Genomic DNA, 19,042 nt, shown 5'->3' with positions numbered 1-19,042 from the left:
TTTAAAGCCTTGCACATTCCAAATATAGACACTGTTGACGTATTTGGAATTCAAAACATCTCTGCCTTAAACATAAACTCTCTGAATGGACACATGTATGCGCGCGCACACACACATCACCATTTTCATAACAGGCCGAGATCATTTGAAGATATATATGTAGGAATTTGTTTGACAGAACGTTCTGTAACATGCTTTGGAATATTTCCCTCCCCTCCCCGCCTCTTTTTAACTACTAAATCCATTTGAAGCAACATAGAACATAGCTTAGCAAATGGAAGCAAGCTTGATCTTTGGTAACTATATTTATTTATCTGCTGAGGCAGATAAATAATGCTAGTGCTTGCAATCCTTTTCCTTCTTCCTAAAATGTTTGTGCCACCAATTGGTTTGTTTCTTCCTAGAATATTCCTGATATTTTAATTTGTACATGCAGCCTGCTCATTGTTTTGTGTCTTGAATGGTTTTATTTTACTGTATATTGGTTGTAATATTCTTATAGTGTATGTTTTATGTAATTGATTATGTTGTTGTTTATGTTCTGATTTTATTTTGTTGCTGTGTTGTTGGGCTTGGCCCCATGTAAACCGCCCCGAGTCTCCGCTGGGGAGATGGTGGTGGGGTACAAATAAAGTTTATTAATATTATTAGAATAATGCTAGTGTCACCAATCCTTTTGCTTCTTTCTAAAAAGGCAAATGTTTCCGTTGTGCTCTGATGGGGAAAAGTACAACCCTTACATTGACAGTCAAGACAACATCTGATCTCATGCTGTAAGCTAACAGCATGAGTTGGAGAGTAACTTACAGGGAGCGGTCAACCCCCTGGTTTAAGGAGCTTCATTGGCTGCCATTCATTTTCCGGTCCCAATTCAAGGTGCAGGTTCTGATCTACAAAGCCCTAAACGATTTGGGGCCTGCTTATCTTTGTGATCGTATCTCTCTCCATGAACCAACTCTTCGATCTTCGGGGGAGGCCCTCCTTTTGCCCCTGCCAGTTTCTCAGGCTCACCTTGTGGGTACAAGGGAGAGAGCCTTCTCCTCTGTGGCCCCCCGACTCTGGAACTCATTACCCGGAGAGATTAGGAAAGCCCCTACCTTAGAAACCTTTAAAAAGAATCTCAAGACCTGGCTCTTCCGTTGCGCTTTTGGAGAGTAGTTACATATTCTTAACCTATTGCTCCTCTCAATGTCTTTGTCCTAGGAGTACACCCCCCCTCCCCCCCAGTATGGTTAGTCTCTCTATGGGTTCTCACAAATAATTCTGCTCCTTTATCTCACCCTGAGTTTTTAATTTTTCTGCGATGTTGTTTATTTTATTGTAACTTGTATCTTATTTTATTGTAATTTGTTGCATGGGCTTGGCCTCATGGAAGCCACCCTGAGTCCCTGTTGGGGAGATGGTGGTGGGGTATAACTAAATATTATTATTATTATTATTGATACAAAAGCACAATATGTCACAGCAAACACAGTCTATACGCTGGATTTCGTATCACAAAATCACAAGTCGAACCCTTCCCAAGCGTTTAGGACTCTGTGATGTATTTTCGAATGATGCGCACAGATCCAAGTCAGGTGGCCTTTTGCAGTTGACAGATTGTGATTTTGTCGATGTTTATTTTTTCCAAATGCCGGCTGAGATCTTTTGGCATGGCTCCCAGTGCGCCAGTGACCACTGGGACCACCTGGACTGGTTGAAGCAATCAGAGCCTTTGCTGTTCGATGTTGAGGTCTTGATAGCAGCTGAGTTTTTCCTGTTGTTTTTCCTGTTGTTTTTCCTCAATGCAAGTGTCACCTGGAATGGCGACATCAATAATCCAGACTTTTTTCTTTTCCACAATCGTGATGTCTGGCGTATTGTGTTCCAAAACTTTGTCAGTCTGGATTTGAAAGTCCCACAGTATTTTTGTGTGTTCATTTTCCACGACCTTTGCGGGTTTATGATCCCTTTACCAATTATTTGCTGCTGGCAGGTGGTCCTTGTGACATAGGTTCCAGGGAATCATCTAATAATAATAATCATAATAATAATAATGAATATATCATCCGGAGTTTTGGAGTTAGGTGCCACGTCTATGCAGATGACACACAACTCTACTACTTATTTCCACCCAACTCCAAGGAGGCCTCTCGGGTGCTGGACGAGTGCCTGGCCTCTGTGTCTATCTGGATGAGGAGGAACAAGCTGAAGATCAATCCCGACAAGACAGAGGTTCTCCTGGTCGATCGTAAACCTGACCGGGGTATAGGGTGGCAACCTGTGTTGGATGGGGTTACATTCCCACTGAAACCACAGGTCCGCAGTCTGGGAGTCCTCTTGGACTCATCGCTTACGCTTGAGGCTCAGGCTCAGGCTGATCTGGCCGGGGTGGTCCATGCCTTGGTCACCTCTAGGTTGGATTACTGTAATGCGCTCTACGTGGGGCTGCCATTGAAAACGGCTCGGAAATTCCAACTTGTCCAATGAGCAGCGGCCAGGATGTTAACTGGCGCTCCCTACAGAGAGAGGTCAACCCTCCTGTTCAAGGAGCTCCACTGGCTGCTGTTTATCTTCCGAGCCCAATTTAAGGTGCAGGTGCTTACCTACAAAGCCCTGAACGGTTTGGGACCAGCCTACCTGCGTGACCGCATCTCCGTCTACGAACCCACGCGTTCACTACGTTCATCTGGAGAGGCCCTGCTCGTGATCCCTCCTGCATCGCAAGCGCGTTTGATGGGGACACGAGACAGGGCCTTTTCCGTGGTGGCCCCCCGCCTCTGGAACACCCTCCCCAAAGATCTTAGACAGGCCCCTACATTGGCAGTCTTCAGAAAGAACTTGAAGACCTGGCTGTTCCGATGTGCCTTCCCCGATTAGAAAATCTCCAAGACCAAGTCCCAGAAGCACTTTATTAGAATTAAGAAAGCCGCACACTGCACACTGCACTTGCCCTATAATCGTTACATATCACCTGTCACAGCAGCACTTTTAATCCTGTACCCTTTACTCTGGCCCGGCCCAGTTTTATTGTGTTTTGTTGTATTGTTTATTGCTTGTTGTTTTGTTGTTTTAATACTGCTTTAATTGTTTTAATTTGCTTTATGTGTATTGTTATGTTGTGTATTGAGGCCTTGGCCTTTTTAAGCCCCATCGAGTCCTTCAGGAGATGCTAGCAGGGTACAAATAAAGTTTAATAATAATAATAATAATAATAATAATAATAATAATATTTGGGGTTCCCATCTATACATTCCCCTCTGTGCCTGAATACACGTATTGCTCCTTCTTTCCCAGCCTCATTGCACTATGTAGTGTCATGTGATCGTCATCAGCAGCGACAGAGTTGTGGTTCCTCTTCCCTTGTTCAGAAGTGCTCTTCTTCACTTGGGAGGGCTTGAGCAACTGCAAAGCATCCAGTCATAAAACAAACCCAATGAAAAGACCAACTGCTTAACCACCCGTGTGCAATTCAGCAAACTCCGATGAAGTAAATAATCCTCTAACATTTAGACAACTGCAGGTGTCAATCCAAGAGTCTTTTAGCAATAATAGCGCGAGTTACGTTTGTTTAGCTCTTGGAAAATAATATAACAGGACACAAAAGAAATGTGTGTGTGTGTGTGTATGTATGAGAGAGATAATTACTACTTTTCTCTCTGCTTGAAAACTTCCAACACAAGGCAGTAAGCCTGATCTTATCAGAGTTTTGTAGTACACCCCCCCCAACCCCCGCTTCTTTTTAATGGCATCTGGTTCACTTCCGAAGGCAGGCTCATCTCCACCCACAGAAGGAATTTCTGTTGTTTCCCCAATAATCCTCCTCGATTCATCCCTCCCTCCTGCGCTCTCAGCTCAGTGTGTGGCAAATGTGTCAGGCTTAAGTCAAAATGGCTCCTTGGACAACCTTCCCTTGTCTCTGGCCGGGTGTCCACGATTTGCAGGGTTTGTGGCACTGTGGGCGGAGGGCATTAACAGGCTAAATAAAGGGATGAATCCGGCCAGGCCTGCAGCTGCAATGGGAGGAACCAGGTTGAGATGAGCCCCTGGCTGCACGCTGCTTTGAAACACTGAAATGTTTCTGTAGTCGTGATTTGTCCCCGGCCTTCTGCAAGGTAGCTGGGAACAATTCTCATGCGTTCAACTCCAGGCTCATAGGAAGGGTTTTGTGTTTCTTAAACAACTCAGATTCATGCTTTGTTGTGAGGATTTGTAATCCATTTGTCTCAACAGAAGGCAGCTTGGTAACTCTAGTCTGCCTTTTGCACAAGCCCTTGCCCTGCCCTCTCGAATCTGCTCATGCCCACTGTTTCCAGCTACTGGTTGTTGATGTCGTTGGATGTATTTTTATGATAGTTTTACTTTTCTGGTTTTAATTGTTTTAATTATATCGTTTTATTTGTTATATATTTTTAATTGTGTTTTACCTTTTAATCCTTGTTTATGCTGGGTTTGCTCCCTATGTAAGATGCCCCGAGTGGTGCGATATAAGAATAAAGTTATTATTATTGTTTGAAACACAGCAAGATGGGTCCACAGCAAACAAGATCACTGTGCTGGTTGTTGTATTGGATCACACAGTGGATACTTCCCAAGTATCTAGGACTATGTGATGTATTGGCGAAAAATGCGTACAGATCCCAGTAGGGTGGCTTTTTGAACCTGACAGATGGTAATTTTGTCCGTGCCGATTGTGTTTAAATGCAGGCCAAGGTCTTGAGGCACCGCGCCCAGTGTGCCGATCACCAGTGGGACCACCTTGATTGGCTTGTGCCAGAGTCATTGCAGTTCGATCTTTAAATCCTCATATCGTGTCAGCTTTTCCAGTTTCTCTTCAATCCTGCTGTCACCTGGGATTGCGACATTGACAGTCCACACTTTGTTTTTTAACACGATCGTGAGGTCAGCAGTCTTGTGCTCTAAAACTAAGTCTGTCTAAATTCGAAAGTCCCAGAGTAGTTTGACGTGTTCATTTTCTGTAACTTTTTCCAGGCTTGTGATCCCACCTATTTTTGTTGTTCCTCACCATAGACAGCTACTAAATGCAGTGGGCTGACTCTTTATAACTTGGAACATGTCACTCCACCTCAAGCAACCACTTTTCCCTGCTTTGACAGCCTTAAAATAACTTGGATACTACAGATTACTCTCAGGGAGCTTGATGTACACAGCCTGCTCTCCATATGTGCAGTGTTGATTTCTGCAGATTTGATTCAAATGCTCTTTCTAGAACTCTGGATCCTCCAATGCTAATCTAGAAGAAGCTGATCACAGAGTCATGCTGGAGGGCCTCGAGCGAACATCTCTTTAGGAAGAGTTAGAAGTGGAATTCTGGAGGACATATCTCCAGAAATATCTAGGTTCTCTAATGACTCTTTTAGAGAACCTAGAGATTTCTGGAGATGTGTTCTCTTAGGTAAAAAAAAAAGCATTTTTTTATTTTCTACAGATGCAAACTCTCTGGAAGCTGTTATTTCAGATTTAATCAGATTATTTATCCAAATTATTTCTTTTATTCTCTCAGTATTCTATTTTCGTGTGTGTCAGAAGCGACTTGAAAAACTGCAAATTGCTTCTGGTGTGAGAGAATTGGCTGTCTGCAAGGATGCTGCCCAGGGGACGTTGCCCGGATGTGTTGATGTTTTACCACCCTTGTGGGAGGCTTCTCTCATGTCCCCGCAGTGGGGAGCTGGAGCTGACAGAAGGAGCTCATTCACCATCTCCCCGGATTTGAACCTGTGACCGTCTTCTGTCCTGCCGGGACAAGGGTTTAACCCACCAGGACAAGCAGATAGACCAAAGTCATTGTTACCACAATGGTGGGAGCTATTGAGTAGGTACATGGAAAGGAACAGCACTTGGGAATGTCATCTGGGAACCAAGGTCTGGCCCAAAAAGCCATTTTGCTACAGTAAAAAAGACCCCCCTCCTCGTGGTGAAGGCCCCTATTTCATTAATTTACATTTGCAGTACTCAATTTCATGGCGATTGTAAAAGTGGCTCATTCCAGCATAGCCACTGGCCATAATGAGAGATCTGGGAAAAGGAAGTTTCCCAAGTGGTGCAAGTCTTGCACCAGTAGTAGTGGCAACAGTTGATCCCTTTAGGCTTTGGCTTGGTTCTCCGGAGTGGAGGGGCCCACCGGAGTTTCATATTAGTCGTGATTGCAAATGCTGCCTCATGTCATCTGTCAAATGCAACTTTTGAAAAGGTTGCACTGGGATGGCTGGCTGGACACCATTCTGTAAACGCAGGGACCTGATTGAAGCTGAGATCTGTCCAGAGACGTTCTGGGATGATCAAGCTCCTGGATCAATTCAGAACTTTGCTCCGCGAGGGATTGGAATGGGGATGGGTGAAGAACGGGTGTTCTTTCAGGAATTTCTGCTTTTATTCCCGAGGAAGGGGTTAACAGGCTTTTGGCGGGGGGGGGGGGGCGCTGGTTGGGGAAACTGAAATTGTTTTGGACATCTGAATTCCTCTCTAATAAGATGTTCCAGGTGGCTGGGGAGTAATCCTAAAATAGCCGCAGCTCTAATTGCTTCTGTAAAGGCAGGCTTGCAATCTCTGGGGAGGAGCTGCTGCTCCCTGGCATGCTTTGAGAGCTAACTAACCTTAGAAGGTGTGTTGACGGGGTGGAGATGAAGGGGGAATGTGGCCAGCCGGTTCTTGGGGTGCCCCAGGGCCTACCACGGCCACTATCTTCCGCTTTTGGGAACAAAAACATTTCAGAATCCTTTATCTTTGATATCGGTCTGCTCGCGCTCACAGGTATAGATGCTCTCAACACTCCTCCTTTCCTCTTTGTCCAGTTTTGTAAAACCATTGCGATTGTTAGCCGTTTTTGATGTAAAACTCAACCAAAGATAGTCTATTCCCTTGTCAAGCATTTATGGAGACAAGAAAATCACAGCCCAGAGCAAAGAAAACCTCACATGAATACATATGAACTAGGCACCTAATGGCAACAAAGACACGGACCACCCTGTACCTTCAGATCCCTGCTCAGTTGCCAGTGAAGGAGGAAATGCTCCATAAGGTGAATACAAAGGGAGCTATTGGGGCAAATTAAGCAAGTTGGCCTTTCTCCTTGTATAAATCTGCATATTTAATGGGTTTCCTGAATTTATTTATTTATTTATTGTGTCAGAAGCGACATAATGGTACATTTATGTTTTTTTCTAAATAACACAAAGTTAAAAAAAAAAACTTGCCATGATGTCCTTTGATCAGAAGCTGGCCACTTGGAGTGCCTCTTGTGTCGCTGTGAGACGATCCTCCATGGTGCATGTGGCAGGGCTCAGATTGCATTGTAGGAAGTGGTCTGTGCTTTGCTCTCCTTCACACTCACATGTCGTGGTCTCCATGTTTTCAGATTAGCTCTGCATCTCGTGGTGCCAGAGCACAGTCTGTTCAGGTCTTCCGTGTTGCCCAGAACTCTTTGTGCCCTGGGGGGAGTTTCTCTTCCAGTCTCAGCCACTGATTGAGGTTCCAAGTTTTGGCCTGCCACTTTTGAACTCTTGCTTGCTGAGGTGTTCCTGCGAGTATCTCTGTAGATCTTAGAAAGCCTTTTCTTGATTTAAGACATTGGCATGCTGATATCTGAACAGAGGATTGGCCGGAAATGTCACTACCTTTGTCCTTTCATTACTGGTTGCTACTTCCCTGTGGATGTCAGGTGGTGCAATACCAGCTAAACTGTATAATTTCTGCAGTGGTGTAGGATGTAGTCATCCTGTGATAATGCAGCATGCCTCATGAAGAGCCACATCCACTTTTTTTACGTGGTGAGATGTATTCCATACTGGGCATGCGTATTCAGCAGCAGAATAGCAAAGCGTAAAGGCAGATGTCTTCACTGTGTCTGGTTGTGATCCCCAGGCTGTGCCTGTCAGCTTTCATATGATATTATTTCTAGCTCTGACTTTTTGCTTGATATTCAAGCAGTGCTTCTTGCAAGCCAGAGCACGGCCCAGAGTGACTCCTATTTATTTGGGTGTGCTGCAATACTCCAGTGGGATTTCCTGAAGAAGACTATAAAGAAATGAAAACATAGTGGTCTTAAACTAAAGAAGGTTCTGGAATGTGGCCATCACATCCTTCCAGCAATGCTCTGTCATTTTTGCTTAGGAAGAAGGGTGAGGGGTCATGATTGTCAAATGAAAATGTGTGTGATGGATTTCTGCACATATGCCTCAGCACTAAACACAGTTTGAGGCATATGCTAGCTAGGGCACTGAACTTCCTCTGAAGATCAGTGACGAAGTCTTCAATAACGCTAGGTAAGTTGCATGCTGGACCAAGCACCCAGAGCATGCAATGAATAAGACTGGTATTATTGACCAGAAATGTTTCACATGAGCTAGAAAGTCAATGTTTATGCAGTCAGTTTGAACTATAAATATTTGCAATTTGAGTAATAGTAAATATATTGCTTGATCAGTTACGATTACGTAATACCTGTATCAGAAGAGAAATAGTTTTCCTCCTTCACTCCTCACATCACTGCAGCCACTTATTTGAAAAACAGTTGCTTATTTAAGGCTGGTATTCTGCGTCATCTTGAAGTTTCTTGCATTTCTCCCAAGGTTGCTTTCTTTCAACAATGTGCATTGTTCTCTTCATTCTAGGAGCGTATAGAGCAGCAGGTTGCAGGGTTGCCATTCAAGCTGGTGTATAAGTAAAGTATAGAGAAAGGATTTCGACTCCCAGGCCAGTGGGAGAACTGCCAAGCTTCAGAACCTGGCAAGGCAGTGCATTTGCCAGCTCTGAAATCTGATAAGAGATTTATATCTATTAGTCACAACACAAAACTGCCGGTGTGGTTGCCCTCAACATGGATTTGTCTTTGTTGAGTGTCTCAGAAGAGCAGGAGTGGACTGAAAGTCGATGGAGATATGCTTGTACCTCTTTAGATGATTTGCATGAAATTCATCTGATTCCCATTTCTTTTATAGCCACCAATAAAAAGGCAAGTGTGTGTGTATAATTAAAGACTTCTGCTATGACTTGTAATTTGCTAATTGCTTACATCTCAGTCTCATCCTTCCTCGCCTGTGAAATATGAGCTTTTGTTGGCAGCCTTTCTTCATGTCTTCCAAACCTGTTCTTGGCTTAAACATGAGGTTGATTAGACATCATGAGTATATGGTAATCTGAAAGCTAGATTTTCCAAGATATGGGGACAAGAGGTAATTGGCGGATCACAAGAGCCATCATTCTGTTTCTGCTACACCCTGGTTCTGGTTGGGAGCTCTCAGGATTCTGGTACAAAGAGGGAGATTGCACAATGCTGAAGTCTGACTTGGCCACGGTGGTCCATGCTTTGGTTACATCCCATTTAGACTACTGCAACACTCTCTACGTGAGGTTGCCTCTGAAGACTGCCCGGAAGCTGCAGCTAGTCCAATGCTCGGCAGCCATACTACTAACGGGTGCTGGGTACAGGGAGCACACCACTCCGCTGTTACACCAGCTCCACTGGCTGCCAATTAGCTTCCGAGCACAATTCAAAATGTTGGTGTTAACCTATAAAGCCCTAAACGACTCCAGCTCTGTTTACCTCTCCGAACGTATTCTCCCCTATGAACCATCAAGATTATTAAGATTGTCTGGAGAGGCCCTGCTCTCGGTCCCACCGGCCTCGCAAGCGCGCCTGGTGGGGACGAGGGACAGGGCCTTCTCGGTGGTGGCCCCTCGACTCTGGAACTCTCTCCCACTGGAGATCAGAACCGCCCCTTCTATCCCGACATTTAGGAAACAGGTGAAGACGTGGTTATGGAGACAGGCATTCGACAAGTGAGCCAGCACCCTGAGATATGGATGGAGGATGATGAACAACGATTTTAGTGTGACGACTAAGCATTGTAGTTATTGAATGTAATTGCTGTTTTAATTGTTTTACTGTAATATGAATTATGATGTTTTTATTGACTGTATGTGATATTATGGTTGGAAACCGGTCTGAGTCCCTCAAGAGAGGTGAGAAGGTCAGTATACAAAGCTTTTAAATAAATAAATAAATAAGTCTTCCCATCTTTGCTTTTCAAAAAAGCAGGGTAGTGATAGGATATCAAAAATGAAGACATGAAGATTTCTTTCCTCTTGGTGGAAGAATGTTCTGTTAGCATTACAAACACTCATAACTGTGACAGGATCAGTGAAGTTTATCTTATTTATTTCGGATCAAAAGCATTGCATGCATTAGTATAAAAACTGATAAAAATAGAAGGAGCACAAGCGGCGAAATATCTTTTGACCAAAAACGGGCCACAGTGACCACATTGTCTGTAGCCTCAAACAGTTCTTCCTCTGGATTGTTGTCGGTTTTTTCGGGCTATAGGGCCGTGTTCTAATTCTTCCTCTGTACATAAGGCAGGGCATTGTGGACAAGCATCCAGATGCAGAGTTGTCTGTTCTGCTCCACAGTCGCACAAGGAGGTGGATTCTTCTAGGTCAGTAGTCCTCAACCTTTTTTGACCAGGGCCCGTTTGACTAGGGACCACTTTAACCAGGGGACCACTCTCCAGCGTTAGTACCAAAAGGAGCCGGGCTGTTTAGCTCTGCAGAAAGAAGAAGAAATGAAATGAAATGAAATAAATAAAGAGGAAGGAGGTTTGTGGACTGGATGTTCATTCTCACGGCCCACTGCTGGGCCACAGTTCACAGACTGAGAACCACTGTTCTAGGTGCTGCCGTTTTGCTAGGTTGTCTTTTGATCTTCCCACTCCGCTTCTGAGCCTGCTCAGGGACTTCCAGGTCGCCCATTTTTGGTTTGCCCATGGAGGAGGACCCTCCCTCGTGGGAGGCCATCCATTTGGGATTTCCCAGTTTAGCTGCCCAGAGGGATACCCTTGCTCTTGCTGGAGGAACGGAAGAGGAGTGGTAGTTCTTGTTAAGCTTTCCCTTGATTTAACTCTACTGGGAGGAGGCTGATAGCCTTGCAGATTATAACTTTCACAGTGTTCAACCTTATGTCTCTCACAGTTAGCAGCAACTTCCCGTCACACCTTTGGGCCGGGGGTGGGGGGGGCAATGCCAGCTAGTTTGCAGAATTTATCAACAGGAGTATATTTGAGACATCCTGGAATTATTCTGCATGTTTTGTTCAATGCTATGTTTACCTGCTTCGCATGGGCAGACTTGTGCCAAACAAGGCAGACAAGGCCAGTGAAGTAAAAAAAAAGTCTTGCATTTTTTGGATTAATGTCTTGTTTGTATGTAACGTTTGTAAAGGTGTATCTTTTTGAAATATATTGTTTTGGTATGGACACTGAGCTGCCTGTGGCTCACAGCTGAGATGCACAGGTAAAGAAGAGATGTGGGTTACCATTACTGGTGACTCCATTCTTATGGCTCCAGATGAGGAGGGGAAGGTACTTCCTGTTTACCCCCCCCCCACCATAACCGTTGACTGATGTTGCTTCCATGATGTCCTCCAGCTACCATGGTTGTCTGGCTTGTGTCAACCTGCCTTAGTGAAGAGGTGGCTGTTGTGAATGGCCTGGCTCCCGCTGCATGTTGTTTAGGCGAAGCTGACTAATATCGCAGTTGATATGGCGGAAGAGTTGTCGTAGTTGTGATTTCTGCTGGAAGGACACTGTGCCGAATTCACCTGCCAGCAAAGCTCATTTTCAACGCTCTCTCTGAAGAAGAGCTGGGAAAGCTGACTTCTGTAATAAACAGCTGACATAACAGAAGTGGCAATAATCCTCCATTAAATATCTTTCAGCTGATGGGGCTCACTGGGTAATTGACTTTCCAGCAGGAATTACTGGCTCAAACTAAATCAGTGGGCATTAGGGCAGCCGGCTGCCATTTCCCGGAAGGGGGAGAGGGTGGCTTTGCCGGGCTTGGACAGGGGCTCTTCGTCTTGGTAATTCAGTGTCCGTGTCACTACCAGATGACACAAAGACTGGAGACATTAAAGCGCAGCCTAATTAAAAACTGTTTTTGTGTGGAAATCCCTTCATGAATTTGGTGGCTCTTTATCTGATTCAGGATCCTGTGTGTGTGTGCTCACCACCAGATGGTGGGCGGGTGATCCAAAGCAGCCGGTGATGTTTGACCTCCCTCGTTTAGCTTTTTGTCCGTTGCCCAGGCTACTTTTACACTCTGGTGTTTGCAGTTCAGATGGCCGCAGGATTTATCCACCCGTTCCCACAATCATTAGGAGCAAGAGCTACTCTGCCGCTTCCTCTGGGTTTTGTGGGCCATTGAGATGATGATGGTGACATGCAAAGTGAAGTGGATTTCAGTGGGAGTCTGCTTGAACAAAAAGACGGCAACAGCTTAATGTCACGAGGTTCAGGCATCACATATTACAGCGGCATGCCCAAATTAGGTTTTACATACAGTTGTTTCTTTTCTTTTCACGTGAATCCCACAAAGGTCTGGGTTTTGGGTTGGATCTGGGTTGAAACAGAACACTCCTGGATAGTTTAAAGTGAATTCTTACATGCTCACCAGCGAAATAACTCCCAGTGTAGTGCCTTGGTGTCTTATCTCTGAAAACGGGTGAGTACAGGAAAGGCAAGCTGTGTGATTTTTAAAAAGTATTGACAAGAGCTTCTGCAAATCTTGCAAGGAGCCAATAAAACTAGCTAGCCTCAAACACACCTTCTAGTAACATATGAGCTTTTTATGATTTTCTTTCAGAAAAGCAATGTTGAGTAGATTCGAAGGGGTTTTTCTGTTCTCAGTTTTCAATGACGTTGACTCACAAAATCTGGTTGCAGCATTTCATCCTCTTTTTCCTAAACTGAAATGCTGCTTCTCGTGTGAGCTGGCCACTTGCGTTCTGCCTGCTTGCAATTTTGAATTGCCATCTTGCTTAATTTTCTTTGCTTTCCTATATTTTAGAATGGGAGCCTGAGCTGGAATGAAGATGCCGACGGCAGCAGAGGAAGAGAGGTATCTCGAGACTTTGCCAAGGTAAGTACAATGGCTTGCACTTGATTATATAGTTGAGCCTCGTAGGAAACAATAGTTGGGTTGCCAAGAAGTTATCCCTGTAATTTCTGCAAAGTGCCAGGTGAGCTTAGCCAAACAACACACTCATTCTTTCAGTCTCTTATTTGTACCTTATTTGACTTTTTTCCCTACAGTCCAATTTGAGTTAATTTTTATTTCCTGTATTTCTCCAGTTGTACGAATTGGATAGTGACCCCGAAAGGAAGAAATTCCTGGATGATCTCTTCATCTTTATGCAGAAGAGAGGTGAGTAGAATCTATATCAAGATTTATTTACATAATCTGCAAAGGAGTAGAGAATATGAAACTGTTTCTTGAGAGCGTGTGACTTCCAATCGACAGAGCGAAAGGCAATTGAAGGAGAAGAAAGGAAGCAACAGAAATAGCAAAATTTGATAATTACAAAACAGTCATTGCAGAGCCAATACTCAATTTAGTTTTTATCCTCTGCTAATCCATGAAGCAGCAGCTGTTGCCAAAACATTTTTGTCTTTCTAGTAGAACCAAAGCTGAAGAATGTCTTAGTAAATCTATCACTCAAGGTGGGCACATTGCAGGCCCCTTGACATTTCTGGACTGCAATATCCAGTTTTCCGGACATAATTGGCAATGATACCCAGTACTAAAATAGCTATAATAATCATAGTTTAGAAGACCTCTCTTTGCTCACTCTTTTTGCAAAGGAGCAATTTCTGAATAAATAGGAATATACTCCGATTTATGCAGAAATAGGAGTCTAGTGCCTAGATCCAGGGAAGTCCTGCCACCCTCTAATCCGCCTTGGTGAGACCACACCTGGAATCATACTGTGTTCAACTCTGGGCACCACAATGTTGACTCTAAGCTGACAAGTGTCCAGAGGAGGGAGACTCAAAGGATCAAGGGTCTGGAGAACAAGCCCTATGAGGAGCGGCTTAAAGAGCTGGGCATGTTGAACCTGCAGAAGAGAAGGCTGAGAGGAGACAGGATTAGAGCCATAGGTCAAGATGGGAGGAGAAGTCCTAGGGAGTAGGGAGCAGCCTTGGAGACTAGGACGCAATTGAACAATGGCTTCAAACTACAGAAAAGAGATTCCACCTGAACATGAGGAAAAACTTCCTAACTGTGAGAAGGGCTGTTCAACAGTGGACTCTCTGCCCTGGAGTGTAGTGGAGGCTCCTCCTTTGGAGGTTTTCAAACAGAGGATGGATGGCCATCTGTCAGGGGTGCTCTGAATGGGAATTTCCTGCTTCTTGGCAGAATGGGGTTGGACTAGATGGCCCACGCGGTCTCTTCCAACTCTGTGATTTTATAATTCTTCCCCCCACAGCTAAAGCCAATCTTATTGAGGCTTTATAATAATGGAAACAGGTTTATCCGCATCTTGCGGTTTTCTGCCTCCAAATAAGACAGTATAAATACATTTGGCAAATCACCCCTGTTTGGTGCTGCTAAATTTGGAAACATAAATATAACCGTGACAGACTGGCATGTGTCATTTGGCATGCCACAGAATGCCGGGCAGTCATGATGCTCTGTAGCTCCCGATGAATTCCTGAAATAGCTTTTCATGGTGGCATCCTAAGGGAGCCTGGTCTGACATGTCGCCTGAGGAGCCCCCCGCCCACATCAGGGAGTTAAGGGATGAAAGACAGACGGGAGATTTCCCATAGGCACTTGAAAGGGATAAAACAACCCAGCTCTGAATAGCCTCCCCTGGCAGAAAATGGACAAGAGAGAAGAGAAGGGCCCTGCTGGATGAGGCCCAATGCTGGCCTCCTTTGAGCACAGCAGGACACCACAAAGCCAAGGCACCTGCAGGTGATAAAAGCCCTCTTCTTCCGGGGCAGCAGAGGGGAGAGCAGAGCCGAAAGAGAGAGCCGAATTGGCAGAGGAAAGGACAGATGGATCAGCGCTTGACCCTGTGCCTCCAAATGGAGAAGAATTGGTTTCAGATGGGAAAAGAGTCTTTGTGCAGTTTTGAAAAGTAACAGTTGTTCTAGTGCATTTCCTGTGGACGTGGTCATCCACATCAGAATGGCAATTACGCTACTAGCGGTGGTGCTAAAACTATCAGCGATAGTAGGGACGCCCTGGCAATGTATCATGTTGGGAACTAATCATGTTTGTATTATCTGGGTTGTCCTGATCGTGAAAGCTTGTCCTTTCTGGGAGCGGCAGTCACTTCTTCTGCTGTTTTGCAGATTAAACTAGGATTGTGAGATGATGCACATCTGTAAACAAGAAAGATCCTCAGGCGTGCAGGCTGCAGGGAAGAGCGGGGGGTGTTGAATTAGTTGATTGTTCTGCTTTCCAAGTGTAGAGCTCTTTGAGCTAAAAGCATCAGAGAAATTAATTCCGGAGAGGTGGCAGAAGGCTGGTAGAGTCTGTCTGTAGATTGAGTCTTGGAGCTAGTTTCAAGTGAGCTGAAGAAGAGAAGTAGACATGCAAAGGTTTGGACTAAAACAAGATTGATGTTGGGATGGAGTGTCCCTGAACCTAATTGCCAGCAGACCCTGATGAGCAAAACCGAAATTTAATCAGGCTTTCTGGGTGTGGGGGTGGGGGTGCAATCCCTGGTGGTGGTTATGGATTTCCGTCCCATCTCGTGTTCAAGGCAACCAATGTAAATGCGAAAATGATCCCTCCACAACATCAATGGCTCATGCAGCAGAAAACCAGTGGGAGGAATTCGGATTTGAGAAGGAAGTCACTCACTTATGCAAAGAGGGTGGAGGGCAGAGTTTCTCCACCTTCTTCACACTGCGACCCCTTAATACAGTTCCTTATATTGTGGTGACCCCCAAACATAACTTTATTTTCGTTGCTGCTTCCTAACTGTCATTTTGCTATTGTTATGAACCATCATGTTAATACCTGATTTGCAGGGTGTATTTTTATTCACTGAACCAAATTTGGCACAAATACCCAATATGCCCAAATTTGAATATTGGTGGGGTTGAGGGGACAGGTAATTGATTTTGCCATTTGGGAGTTGTAGTTGCTAGGATTTATAGTTCACCTACAATCAAAGAGCATTCTGAACTCCACCAACAATGGAATCGAACCAGACTTGGCACACAGAACTCCCATGACCAAGATAAAATACTGGAAGGGTTTGGTGGCCATTGAGCTTGAGTTTGGGAGTTGTAGTTCACCTACATCCAGAGAGCACTGTGGACCCAAACAATGATGGGTCTGGGCCAAACTTGGCACAAGTACTCAACATGCCCAAATGTGAACACTGGTGGAGTTTGGGGAAAATAGACATTTGGGAGTTGTAGTTGCCGGGATTTATAGTTCGCCTACAATCAAAGAGCATTCTGAACCCCACCAGTGATAGAATTGGGCCAAACTTCCTACACATAGCCCCGATGCCTTGAAGGGACTTGCCGCCATGAGCCTCCCCCCAGCCTCACACACTGTCCCTCGCCTGCACATGAGCTGCCATGCGCCAAGCATGCCTGCTCTCCTGTCCCCCACTTGGAGTATCGGAAACAACCTTCCCCTTGGCTGAGAGGCCAGTCAGTCACAGCGGAGGAGGGCTTTTGGTGGGAGGATTCAGTCTATTTCCAAAAAGGAAGAGCAAGACTGGCAGGAAGATCTTCAGCCTTCTCTGCCAAAGGGGTTCCTAAGACCATCAGAAATATGTGTTTTCTGGTGGTCTTTAGCGTCCCCTCTAAAACCCCTCCCCCAGGGTCCCGATCCCAAGGTTGAGAAATGCTGATGTAGGGTGAGAAATCAGTAGAACAGGGACTGAATGAATCTCTCAAACTGTCTGTATTTTGCAAAGATTGCCTAAGGACGGAGTGTCAGTGTTGTCTGTCTCCTCTGCTGGGATGCCAGACCATCACTCTTTGGACATGAGAGGCACTGACTTAAATGGAAGCTATCAGGGTTTTTTTTAACATGGAAGAAAATGCCTTAAAAAGTAATAAACGGCTGTGCATGAATTTTCAACTAGGGCAGAGTGGTGCTCGATTGCAGGGCGCATTGCAGCCCAGGAAACTGTTTTCTTCATTATCCCTTTCCTGGTGAAGATCTCATAAAAAGCTTCGGATTGTGCCATCCTGCTCCTGCTCAAGGTTTCGGCGTGACCTTAGTTTTCCCAGATGGCTTGTCCATTCTGGATTTGATGTGTATATACATAGAAGAGGCTTTGTACGCCCCGACTGAGTGGTTTTAATGTTTTCCTGCTGTTGTGTGCCTTATCGGCGTGTTTTCAGATGTGGACGAAGTGTGCAGCAAAAACCTGATATTGATGAAAGCCTTTGGCCGGGGTTCTTTTATCTCCAGGCCGCAGTGGTGGGGCTGCTTATCAGGCCTATCTGGGGAATACCCTGAGGATCGGCCCCCTCCTATTTTCCAGCCTCGCTGCTTATTTTTTTCTACCTGAAGGATATCCTGGAGTTTGTATACAGCCGAGGATGACAACCTCGCCTTTTCATCTCTTGGCAGAGAATGAGAGTATTTTTCCTTCCAATTGCACCAGGCAGATTCCTCCAGAATGGTGTAAACCCAATGCAAGCTTTTCCAGATACAGGTGGGAGACTTTCTTGCCAGTCCCTGAGGAAATTTCGTGATGAGAAAATAATTCTTAAAAAGGACTTGGTGTCTTAAAAGACTGGCACATTTCTATGGCCATCAAAACCCCTGATTTACATTTTGGGTGAGTGGGCTTATTAACAAAAGACCCTCCTCATAAATTCACGGCAGCGTAACTTACTAGCAGCAGTGTGACCCAGCACCAGCAAAAGAACAACAACCCACAGAGCAATGTATCTCTTCCAAAAGATGCTTTTCTTTAGAGCAAAATGGGAATCCTATCGAGAATTTCTTGTTTTTTCATTATTTCCATGTACAACAATCTATGGTACATTTACCAATCCCGATATATATGAACACAAAGCTTTACTAGGTCTTACTTTCGGGGGAGGCCTTATATTTAGCAATTTGGAAAAACCTCTACTTGGTCTTATTTTCAGGGGAGGTCTTATTTTTCTGTGAATTGTCTTATTTTTCACATTTATTGTTGAACAGAAAATCCAGACATTGATTATATACGGTGCAGTAGTTGTCATCCCAAACATAACCAGACAAGGTGTGAATCCTTTCAAGAATTTCTTATTCCTTCATTATTCCCATGCACAACAATCTATGGTACATTTACCAATCCTGATATATATATGAACACAAAGCTTTGCTAGATCTTACTTTTGGTGGAGGCCTTATATTTAGCAGTTCAGCAAAACCTCTATCTACTACGTCTTATTTTCAGGGGAGGTCTTATTTTCGGGGAAACAGGGTAGAGAACGATGGAGAGATCTCTCAAGTATTGAACCAGGGCTCAGATAAAATAACTTGCTAGTTTTTGAGCTTCTGTCATGCCTGGCATCACAAGAAGAAGCCCATGCGTTGCTGAGGCGAATCTACGTCTATCTAGAGTGCATGTTCTCCTTGGATTAGTTCAGTTTTTTGTTTCCTGCAAGAAAAGAGGCCACAAACACTGTCCTTCTTTTTTGCCGAGAAGGCCCTGGACACTTTCCTTTTCAGCCCAGTGGCTGACCCCTATGCAGTCGTAGTCATCGTACTTTTCCACCTTCAACATTAGGCATTTTGACGTTGTCCTTAGTGGCCAAGAAGTTAGTCTGTTGGCGTGCATGTCCTCAGAGGCCTTGCTTCAACCTTGAAGCAAATGAGCTCAGACGGGCGATACAGAAGCCTTAAAAACATCAATGGGTCTGCTTTCGGGTTTTTTTCCTTTCCTTTCCTTCCTGAAAAACGGGATTTCTCCTTCAGATTCCACCGGGGAAAGGGAGCTAGTTCAAGGGTCAGTGGGGTGTGAACCCCACCAGTAGCAGAGCTGTTGAACATCTGGTAAAGATGTTGGGAGTGCCAAGTCTATTAAACCCAGCTGTGCTGGTAGCCGTTGAGCGATTGAATGCGAGTCAGGCTGAACGTGACAGGGAGCAGCCTTCCCGAAAAGCTGGCCCAGGGAGAAACGTCAGGCTGGATCGGTTTCTTTGGGGCTGGAAGGCCGCCATTGGGAAAGCAGGAGGCCTTTGCCCAAGCCACCACCTCCTCCTCTTCCCTGGCAAACGGTGGGATGAAG

At 44.9% G+C, this 19,042-nt stretch overlaps 1 protein-coding gene across 3 annotated transcripts in view; it reads left to right on the top strand.

The window, feature by feature from the left end:
* The window catches only part of ARID3B (AT-rich interaction domain 3B), a 61,273-nt gene that overhangs the window by 18,819 nt on the left and 23,412 nt on the right, over positions 1-19,042 (top strand). For all 3 annotated transcript variants that reach the window (XM_060755510.2, XM_060755511.2, XM_060755509.2), the window contains exons 3-4: positions 12,841-12,912; positions 13,125-13,197. In XM_060755510.2, coding sequence (XP_060611493.2) covers positions 12,841-12,912; positions 13,125-13,197 — 145 coding nt within the window. The remainder of the gene's footprint in view (positions 1-12,840; positions 12,913-13,124; positions 13,198-19,042) is intronic.

This window comes from Anolis sagrei, chromosome 9 (genome assembly GCF_037176765.1).
Source record: "Anolis sagrei isolate rAnoSag1 chromosome 9, rAnoSag1.mat, whole genome shotgun sequence".
Classification (NCBI taxonomy): domain Eukaryota; kingdom Metazoa; phylum Chordata; class Lepidosauria; order Squamata; family Dactyloidae; genus Anolis; species Anolis sagrei.
This window is presented reverse-complemented; position numbering and strand designations above follow the sequence as displayed.